The following is a 10,323-nucleotide window of genomic DNA, read 5'->3' as shown; positions in this document are numbered from 1 at the left end:
GGGGGCGGGGAGGGGTTAGGGGAGGGCTGGGGCGGGGTGTCTGGGAGGTGGAGGTGGAGGTGGGGGGGCCTGGACCCCAGACTCGTGGGCCCCTGGGGTTGGGGGTGGGAGCAGGGGGCCTGGGGGCCTTACCCTAGTGGTCCAGCAGAGAGCATAGCGCCAGGCCCTAGGAGGGACCGAGGACCAGGTGACTGTAGCGACCGGTCATCATGGAAATCCTGGACAGGCGCTGCTGGACAGACAGACGGATTGGCAGGGCCCGGGGCTTTCCTCTCCGGGGGCCTGATCCCATCCTGATCGATAGGCACCAGCCCCGGGGCGCTGTCCTCCTGCAGCGTTCAACTCGGCCGTTCCCCACCTGCTCCACCCCAGAGCTGGCCGCATCACGGCCCCCCCCAGCTACCCCAGGGGCCTTTCCCCTCCCAGGGGACCCCAATCTGCGTCCCTCTGTATTGACCCCTGGGACTTGGTGCCTATAAAACCCACTTGACCCCATGGACCGTGTGCCATGCTGGGTATGTACAGCCCCGGGCACATCCCTGCCCTTGCCCTTGCGCCTGCCCCCCTGCCACCTGAAGCGGGGGTGAGAGAACGGAAGGAAGCTGCCCCGCTCCCCCCTCCCGGCCCCAGCGTGGGAATGAGCAGCGTGCAAAACCCGCCCCATCACTTCCCCGTGTGGTTCCTGGCACCGGGGCAGCCGCCTCCTGCAGCGCTCCGGGCGGCTCGGAGCCCGAGCGCGCCATGGCCGTGCCGCTCGCCCTCTGCCTGCTCCTGCTGGGGGGGGCCCGGAGAGGTGGGTCGTGCTTTTGGGGTAGGGGGCCACATGCCACTGCCGGGGGCACCGTGGGCATGGCTCCGAGGCTGCCAGAATGAGGAACCGGGGGGCTTGAGGGGGCGGTTGCGGTGTTTCGGGGGTGGGAGAGGGCATCCTACCAGCTGCAGGGGGTGGTTTGGGGAGGGGAAAGGGTGTTGTGGGGGGTTAAGGGGGCAGTTGGGATGCATGGTCCCAGCTGTGGGCAGCGGAGCTGCGCTCGGGGCTGCACGTCATCGTGGTCACCGTCAGGGAACAGGTGTGAGAGCACACCCGCCTGCGGTTTGGCCTGGCCCTGGCAGGCAGGTTGGGGACCCTCGGTTGCTAGGGCGCCTGAAGCCGGGGGTCCTCAGTCGGCAGGGACAGGCACATCTGTTGCTAGGGGCATCCCGTGCCGGGTGTCCCATGCCTGGGCCCTTCGTGGCAGTCGCTAAGGTGATGCTAAGGCAGGGGTGGGCAAAATGCAGCCTGCAGGCCAGATGCGGCCCGCCAGGCCATTCTATCCAGCCCACGGGGCCCCTAAAACATGTAGAAAATGAATATTTATCTGCCCCCGGCTACCTGTCCTGCGGCCCTCGATGGCTTGCCAAAACTCAGAAAGCGGCCCCCCGCCCAAAATAATTGCCCGCCCCCACGCTAAGGCCAGGGTGGTCCATCCCAGTCATCCAGGGGGAGACAATCGGTGGCCCTCGGCGACAGCTGTGCCCGGCCTCTCGGCCCTTAGCAACCGTCTGGGCCTGTGTTCTTAGTGCTGGTGGGCCAGCACCCTCGGCCCTTAGCAACACCTGGGCCGGTGCCCTCAGCCCTTAGCAACTGTCTGGTCCTGGACGCTTAGTGATAGGCCCAACCGGTGCCACCAGCCCTTACCAACGGTTGGGCCAATACCCTCGGCCTTTAGCAACAGTCATGCCTGGCCCCTTGGCCCTCGCCCGGGTTCCCTCGGTGTCATGCTGCTGCCTCTTGCCTCGTCGGGCCTTAGGCTTCGAGCCGGGACAGACAAACCCCCTCGTTTTATCCTTTTTCACCCAAAAGGAGCCCCCAGTCGGGAGAGCAGAAGCCAGGAGTCCCCCCAAATGTTCATAGATTCATAGATTCATAGATGTTAGGGCCGGAAGGGACCTCAATAGATCATTGAGTCCGACCCCCTGCCTAGGCAGGAAAGAGGGCTGGGTCTAGATGACCCCAGCTAGATACTCATCTAACCTCCTCTTGAAGACCCCCAGGGTAGGGGAGAGCACCACCTCCCTTGGGAGCCCGTTCCAGACCTTGGCCACTCGAACTGTGAAGAACTTCTTCCTAATGTCCAGTCTAAATCTGCTCTCTGCTAGCTTGTGACCATTATTTCTTGTACCCCCCGGGGGCGCCTTGGTGAATAAAACCTCACCAATTCTCATTCAGAAACCAGGAGGCAAAGCAGCTCCAGGCATGCGGGGTCCACATTTTTAGGTCAGGGTTTTAGGTGGGGGTGGGTTGACTCAGAGCGGGTTGACGTTTAGCAGCAGGGCAGGTGGCAGGCGGTTATGTTAGATGTCTGCAGGACCCAGGCGCCCGGGGGCACACGCGTATGCACACAAGCGTGCACATATGCAATCACCTTAATCTTGCAAACGTGTGGGCCAGAACAGTGACTTCCTCTGCAGTTGTGGTTTACACTTGTAAGACACAGCGGAAAAATAAGTGTCTCTCGTTTGCTCTAGAGAGATCGAGGGGGGTGGGGAGGGTGCTGGGAGCCCGGACGCCTGCGTTCACTTGGGGCGGGGGCTGGACCTCTGGGTTCTCCGAGCGAAGCGGGTAGTCGGGTCCCTCCGCTGTAACCCACCGGACTGCGCTCTTGCCAAGGAAGGGTGTGGGCCCCCCTATCTCGGGGCAGGGACAGGGCGGAGGGGTGGCGGAGGAGACACCGGGACGCCTGGGTTCCTTCCCCAGCTCCGCCTGAGATTGCAGTGACCGCCCCCGCACCAAAAACCAAATGTGGATTTGAGACCGGTTTAAAGGGATCAACCACAGCCCAGGTCCTCCAGCAAGGTGGAGGCGGGGTCTGGAGGACATCTCCAGGCCACTGGGCTTGGCCTCAGGCTTTCGACACTGCCACCAGTTCCTGTTTTGCTCGTTATTGGGGGTTGGTTAGAACAGCTGGGGGAGGGAAGGGGGGGCACAGGATGAGGATAACACCCCATCCCTAGCTCAGTAACAATCGCAGTGGTTGTGCCAGTAGCTAGGTATACAGAGCACCGTGCCTGGGGCTGAGATGCAGCCAGCTCTGGGGTGGGGAGCAGCAGTGGCTGAGTGTACCAGAGCTGTGGCCAGCTCTGGGGTGGGGAGCGGCAGTGGCTGAGTATAACGGAGCTGCGGCTGGCTCTGGGGTGGGTGCCAGGGGCTGGGTGTAATGCAGCTGTGGCTGGCTCTGGGGTAATCGCTGGAGACTGGGTGTAGCAGAGCTGCAGCCGGCTCTGGGGTGGGTGTCATGGGCCGGGTAAAATGAAGCTGCAGCTGGCTCTGGGGTAGGCAGCAGGGGCCAGGTGTCAGAGAGCTGTGGTCGGCTCTTTGATGGGTGCTGGGTGTTGTGGAGCTGCGGCCGGCTTTGGGGTGGGCACCGGGCTCCGAGTGCAATGGAGCTGCAGCCAGCTCTGGGGTGGGCATCGTGGGTTGGGTATAATGTAGCTGCAGCTGGCTCTGGGGTGGGCACTGTGCCTTGGGTATAACAAGGATCTCTGCCTCTGCTCTGTATCCCCCTAGGTCCGGCCCCCACCCTTGGGTACAACCTCGACACGGCCCACCCAGTTGTCCTGGCTCCTGATGTCGGCCCCAGCTTTGGGCACCAGGTCCTGCACTTTGGGAATGACAGGTAGGGGCAGCCCCAAGGTGGGTCAGAGGAGGGCTAAAAGCCTGGACGTCTGGGCTCTCTGGGAGGGGAGTGGGGCTGGGGGGTGAGAGCCCGGACACCTGGGATCTCTAGGGAGGCAGCCAGGACTCCCTGGTGCCACGAGGAAACTCTGGGCCTCCGCCTGCGCTGGGTGCAGTTCCTCTTGTCCATGCTCAGCCTGGTTCCCCTTTCACTACCCTAAACCCCTTGGCTGTCACCAGGAAGCCGGGGGCACATGGTAGCCTGACTGGCAGTGGGGCGAGGGAACGAAGGGACTAGGGCAGAGGGCGCTGGGACCCCAGACACCTGAGCTCTCTGGGAAGGGAGTGGGGGCTGCGGCGGGTTGGGAGCCTGGACACCTGGGTTCTGCAGCCGGCGTGTCTAACCTCTGCCTCTTCCCGCAGGCTGGTGGTGGGGGCCCCCGGGGACTACAACACCACGGGGCACCTGTACCAGTGCTCTGTCCCCACCAACTCCTGCGAGCCTGTCCTGGTGTCCGGTGAGCTGGGGGAGAGGGGGATCTGGGTGGGATGGGCTGAGAGCGGCGGGCCTGGGAGCCCGGACACCTGGGTTCTCCGCGAGGAGAGTGGCATGGGTGACCCCCACCCACCCCTCCTCTGTTTACAGGTAGACTCGAGACTCCCCACCTAGGCATGTCCCTGGCCAGCGACGGCACACGGCTGATGGTGAGTGTGTGGCTGGGGCGGAGCGGGGCAGGATGGTGGGGATGGGGCTGGCCTGACCCCTGCTTCTTGCCTCCTCCTCCCCTCCCCAGGCCTGCAGCCCCGGCTTGACCCAGGTGTGTGACCGGAACCTGTACCTGAGCGGGCTCTGCTACCTCTTCACCGGCAGCAGCCTCAAGGATCCCCGGGAGATCACGCCCGGATACCAGCGTGAGGACCCAGGCACCCCCTACTCTCATCCCCCAGCCCCCCCTCCCCTCCTGGAGAGCCCAGGGGTCCAGGCTCCAAGCCCACCCTGCTCTCACCCCTCAGGTCCTCACAGGAACCCAGGTGTCCAGGCTCCCCTGTGCTTACCTCCCAACTGACACTCCTGTCCCAGAGACCCCAGGTGTCCGGGCTCCCAGCTCCCTGCTCTCACCCCTTATCCCCCGGTGCCCTCCCAGAGAACCCAGGTCTCTGGGCTCCCAGCCCCACCTGCTCCTGGCCGGCAGGGCACCCAGGCATCCTGTGCCCGCAGAGTGCCTGAAGGGCAAGGTGGACCTGGTCTTCCTGTTTGACGGCTCCAACAGCATGAACCAGTTGCAGTTCAGTCTCATCTGCAGTTTCATGGTGGAGGTGATGGAGAAACTGAAGAACAGCACCATCCACGTGCGTGCCGGATGCCTGGATTCTTGGGGAGGAAGGGGGCTGGGGGTGGGAGCAGGGAGGACTGGGAGCCGGGACGCCTGGGTTCCCTGGCTGCTCTGATGCCCCCGTCTCCTCCAGTTCGCCGCGGTGCAGTTCTCCTCGGACGTGAAGACAGAGTTTAACTTCACACAGTACACGCAAAACCCCAATCCCCGGGAACTGCTGAAGAACGTGAAGCACATGAAGTGGCTGACAGACACCTTCAAGGCCATCAAATACGTGGCGTGAGTGCCTCACCCGGCCCCTGGCACCACCCCAGAGCTGGATGCAGTTCCGCTATACCCAGCCGCTGGTGCCCACCCCAGAGCTGGCAGCATCTGAACTCTTCCTCACTTTTCTCTCCTCCTGCAGGGATCACGTCTTCACCCCTGAGAGCGGAGCACGAGATGACGCGAAGCGCGTCATGATCATTATCACCGACGGGGAGGCTTCGGATAACGGAGATGTCATTGCTGCTGAGAAGAAAAAGATCACGCGCTACATCATTGGGGTGAGAGACCCAGGCGTCCTGACTCCCAGCCCCCTGCTCTCCCCCCCAGCCCCCACTGCCCTCCCAGAGAGCCCAGATGTCTGGGTCTGGGCTCCACTATGCTGTCCCCACCCCAACAGGTGGGCAATAACTTTGGGAACATCAACGTCACCCAGTTCCTGACAAAGTTCGCCTCCCAGCCCAGCAGCGAGTATGTCAAGGTCCTGGAGAGTTTCGAGAAACTCAGCGGGCTCTTCAAGGAGATCCAGACCAAGATCTACACCATTGAAGGTGCCTAGGACGCGCCCTCTTCTGGTGTGGGGCCAGGGGCTGGGTATAAGAGAGCTGCAGCTGGCTCTTGGGTGGTGCTTGGAGCCAGGTATAATGGAGCTGCTACTGGCTCCGGGGTGGGCACCAGGGGTTGGGTGTAACAGAGCTGTGGCAGCTCTGGGGTGGGTGCTGGGAGCTGGGTGTAATAGCTGTGGCCAGCTGTGGGGTGGGTGTTGGGGGCCTGGTGTAATGGGGCTGTGGCTGACACCATGGGTTGGGTGTCATGGAGCTGAGGCTGGCTTGAGGATGGGGGCTGGGTGCCAAGTATAATGGAGCTGTGGCCAGCTCTGGGGTGGGCACCAGGGTCCAGGTATAATGCAGATGTGGCTGGCCCTGGGGTGGGCATGGGGGGCCGGCTGTAACTGGGCTGTGCCCTGATGTTGCCCTTACGTGTCTTCCTGGCAGGGACCAGTGATAAAACCTCCTTCCACCTGGAGCTCTCGTCCAGCGGGTTCAGCTCCCACTTGTCCCAGGTACCCCAGGCTGGGGCGTGTTGGGGGAGAGGGGCCAGCTGTCAGACAGCAGGGGTGGGGGTCCAGGGTCAGGAAATCCCCCCTCCCCCGTGCTGCACCCTACCCCTGACTCCAGCTGCCTCCCTGTTTCTGTGTCCCTCCCCCCCAGGGGCAGATCCTGGTGGGGGCCGTGGGAGCTGACGACTGGGCTGGGGGCTTCTTCGACCTGGAGGGTGACCCCGGCACCCCCAGCACCAAAGAAACCTTCGTGGCCAGTCCCATGCATAGCAAGGACAGCAAGGACGCCGCCTACCTGGGTACGGACCCCCCACTCCCCCCCAGGCCTGGCTTTCCAGTCCCCTCATCCTCCCCAGTCCCACTTCGTTCCACCTCCGGCTGCCTACAATCCCCTCCTTCCCTCTCTGCCCCTGTCCCCCTCAGTCCCCTCTGTCCCAGCCAAGTCCCCTCACTCCCCACAGTCCACCTCAGTCTCCCTCCATTCCCCCCAGTCCCTCTCAGTCCTGTGAACCCCCACCAGTGCCCCCAGTCCTCTCCAGGCTTCCCTGTCCCCTTCCACATCCCCGTCCTTCCTCGATCCCTTCAGTTTCCCCCGGTCCCTGCAGGCCCCCCAGGCATAGCAATTGGAGCAAAGGAGGGGTGCTCAACCTCCAGCCCACGGGCCAAATGGGGCCTGCGGAGCCATTGTATCCAGCCCACAGGGTTTGGGAACTTGGCAATGGGTAGGACCGCCCTTCTGTCTGCTAGATCCCCAAGCTGGGCCACGTCCCCTTCCCCGTGTCCCTCCAGCCAGCTGGGCGTGACACGTGTGTGCCTCCACAGGCTACGCGATGGCCATGCTGCGGAGAGGGGGGCGGACAGTACTGGGAGCTGGGGCCCCCCGGCATGGCCACGTGGGACGGGTGACCCTCTTCCAGCTCAACCCCCATGCCCGGCATTGGAACCCGATACAGGACCTCTCGGGGGAGCAGGTGCTTCGGGGTGGGGGTCCTGGCAGGGCAGGGGGCTGCAGGGGTCCTGGTGGGCTGGGCACAGTGTGGGGGTCTTGGGAAGGCTGGCTAGTTTGGGGGGGCATCGGTGCCGCCTGCACTCCCTGACCCCCTCCTCCCCCCACCTCGCTGGCCCCTCCCCAGATTGGGTCATACTTCGGGGGGGCATTGGCGGCCGTGGCCGGGCAGGAAGCCGAGGAGTTGCTGCTGGTCGGAGCCCCGATGTACGTGGGGCGGCGCCATGGCGGGCGGGGACCCATGGCGGCCGCGTCACCATCTACCGCTGGGCCCAGGTGAGCCCCAGCTGCGGACGCCTGGGTCCCTTTCCCTCCTACCCCACCAATTTCCTTTGCTGCTCCCTCCAGCGATGGGGCTCCCCTTCCCGGATACCTGGGTCCTTCCTGAGCCCAGCAGTGGGGGGCAGAGGGGTTTGTGGGGGGGTCCCGTACCCACACACCTGCGTGCATTCGGTGCTGGGGGGTGGGGCATGGTGGGTTCCCAAGGGCACCCCTGCCCAGTCACCTGGGTGCCTACTTCAGCCCATGGTGGGGTAGAGGGGTTTCATGGGGGTCCCCTGCTCTTGACACCTGGGTCCTTCCTGAGCCCAGTGGGGGGGAGGTGGCAGGGGTTCCCTCCGCTGACCTCTCTCCCCACAATATAGGAACAGCTGAAGGAGGCAGGGCAGCTGGAGGGGGTGGTGGGACAGCTGCTGGGCCGGTTCGGGGCAGCACTGGGGGCCGTGGGAGACCTGAACGGGGACGGATGGACAGACGTGGCCGTGGGGGCCCCACTGGAGGATGATGGGAGTGGTGCCGTGTACATCTTCCACGGGGGCCAGCGTGGCCTGCACACCCCGCACAGCCAGGTGAGCCCAGGGACCCAGGCGTCCGGGGGGGCAGGGGCTGGATTGGCCAGAACAGGGGACCCAGGAGTCCTGCCCCTGTGTCCTCTCCCCTCCCCACAGCGCGTGAGAGCCGCAGACATGGACCTGGGGCTGAAGTTCCTGGGGCAGGCGCTGGACGGTGGCACTGACTTGGACGGGGACAAGCTCCCAGACATCGCCGTGGGTGCCAGAGGACAGGTCCTTGTGCTCAGGTGAGCCCAGACGCTGCGGTTCTCTGGGAGGGGAGGGGAGGGGGCTGTGGGGTGAGAGCAGGGGCACTGGGCTGTCTGGGAGGGGAGTAGGGGGAGTAGTTCCCTCGAGGGGTCTGTACCCCAGATCGCACTGAAACCTTGTTCCACTGGGCCATTCCCTGCCGGCTCCACCCCAGAGCTGGCTGCATCGTGGCCCCTGTCAGCTGATGGGGGTGGGGGCAGGGGTTTTCCACCCAGGAGCTCAGACTCTGCCCCCCTTGTCCCCGTGTGCAGGTCCCGGCCCATTGTGCGGATCTTGCCAGTGATGAGGTTCCAGATGCCCGAGATCCCCGTGCGCCAGGTCGAGTGCTCAGGAGATGGCGGTGCCTGGAAGGACGTCGTCTTTGGCGTCTATGTCTGCTTGAATGTCACCCTCGACACGCCCCAGTACCAAGGTGACACCGCGGGGCCCAGGCATCCGGGCTCCCAGCTTTCCCCCCAGCTACCCCACTCCCCTCCCAGAGAACCCAGGTGTCTGGGCTCCCAGTCCCCCTGCTCTCACCCTGATACCCCCTACAGACCCCATCGCAGCCAACCTGCGGTACCAGCTGGAGATCGATGCCGACCGCATGAAGAGCCGCGGGGTCTTTGCCAACGGGATGAAGATCACAGAGGGGAACATCACTGTCACCAGTGACACCAGCTGCATTGAGCAGGAAGTCCGCATCGTGGTATGGCCTGGTCTGGCCCCTCTGGGGCTGAGCTTCGGCTGGCTCGGGTGCACCCAGTCCAGCGCACCAGCTCTGGGGTGGGCACTGGGGGCCAGGTTTAAGGGAACTGCAGCTGGCTCTGGGGTGGGCACCGTGGTGGGGAATAACGGAGCCCTGCACCTTTCAGAACTGCGTGGACGACATCATCACGGGCATCCGGGTCTCTCTGCGCTTCTTGCTGCAGAAGGATGAGGGTGGCCTGGGTCCCTACCCTGTCCTCAACCCCCTCATCAACTCCTCCTGGGCTGAGGTGAGTGGTGCCAGGGGCAGGATCTGGGGGGTTGGGCTGAGATGGGGGGACCTCAAAACACTGAACCCCCCTCCTCCCCGCTACTCCCACAGATCCCCTTCGAGAAGAACTGCGGAGAGGACCACATCTGTGAGGCTGATTTGCGCGTCAGGTTCAGCTCCGATGGGTAGGAGGGATTCTATGTGAGGGATTATGGTAGCTCCATTTTGCCCTGCAGAGGGTGCTGGGGGGGGCGGGGGGGCAGCTAGGGCTACTGTGGGGCAGGGGGAAAAGCAAGGGGGCAGCTGGGGATGCCATGGGGTAGGGGGCAGGGCCCAGCAGGGGGAGCCAAGGAGGTAAATGGTGCGTATTCTACATGAGGAAATATGGTAGCTCTCATTGAACCTGCAGGGAAGGGAGCAGGTTGTCAGGGGAGGGGGAGGTCCTCCTTCCCGGGGTTCCCTGGTCTCAACCCCCCACCGCCCCCACAGGCCACGCGACCTGTTGCTGTCACCCGTGGCCGAGCTGCGCCTGGCCCTGGACATGTGGAACCACGGGGAGGACGCGTACCAGGCTGGCCTGCGCCTTCGCCACCCCCCAGGGCTCTCCTTCCGCCGCGCCACCGCCACCCAGGTACCCCCCCTGAGGCCCCGCCCCCCATGCCCAGGCTCCGCCCCATTGAGAGGTGAGGCAAAGGGCTCAGGCTCTCTGCAAACTCAGGTTCTCCTTGGGCGGCGTTATACTAGGCTGTTCCCTACTTGCTCCACCCCAGAGCTGGCTGCATTGTGGGCTCCGGTGACCCCAGGAGGTGAGGGACAGGGGCAGGGACCTTCGCCCCCCAACCCAGGGGTCCTGCCCTGACCCTCCCACTCCACCCCAGGCTGGATCCCAGATCCGGGTGAGCTGTGATGGGTTGAATACCCCTGACTTCCCGGACCTCAGGACTCT

At 64.3% G+C, this 10,323-nt stretch overlaps 1 protein-coding gene across 1 annotated transcript in view; it reads left to right on the top strand.

Annotated features, from left to right (window-relative positions):
- The first annotated feature begins 661 nt into the window (after positions 1-661).
- Positions 662-10,323, top strand: part of LOC102379989 (integrin alpha-L) — a 14,399-nt gene continuing 4,737 nt past the window's right edge. The window contains 22 exon segments of the mRNA XM_025194129.1: positions 662-793; positions 3,548-3,656; positions 4,079-4,173; positions 4,302-4,360; positions 4,450-4,567; positions 4,875-5,005; positions 5,123-5,268; positions 5,396-5,534; positions 5,654-5,804; positions 6,249-6,316; positions 6,465-6,612; positions 7,136-7,284; positions 7,447-7,554; positions 7,557-7,595; positions 7,964-8,167; positions 8,267-8,397; positions 8,671-8,831; positions 8,956-9,107; positions 9,274-9,396; positions 9,489-9,562; positions 9,867-10,008; positions 10,256-10,318. Coding sequence (XP_025049914.1) covers positions 742-793; positions 3,548-3,656; positions 4,079-4,173; positions 4,302-4,360; positions 4,450-4,567; positions 4,875-5,005; positions 5,123-5,268; positions 5,396-5,534; positions 5,654-5,804; positions 6,249-6,316; positions 6,465-6,612; positions 7,136-7,284; positions 7,447-7,554; positions 7,557-7,595; positions 7,964-8,167; positions 8,267-8,397; positions 8,671-8,831; positions 8,956-9,107; positions 9,274-9,396; positions 9,489-9,562; positions 9,867-10,008; positions 10,256-10,318 — 2,562 coding nt within the window. The 5' untranslated portion in view covers positions 662-741.

The sequence above is a fragment of the Alligator sinensis genome, unplaced genomic scaffold (genome assembly GCF_000455745.1).
Source record: "Alligator sinensis unplaced genomic scaffold, ASM45574v1 scaffold1531_1, whole genome shotgun sequence".
NCBI lineage: Eukaryota > Metazoa > Chordata > Crocodylia > Alligatoridae > Alligator > Alligator sinensis.
Note: the sequence above shows the minus strand (reverse complement) of the source record. Positions and strands in the feature narration are given on the sequence as shown.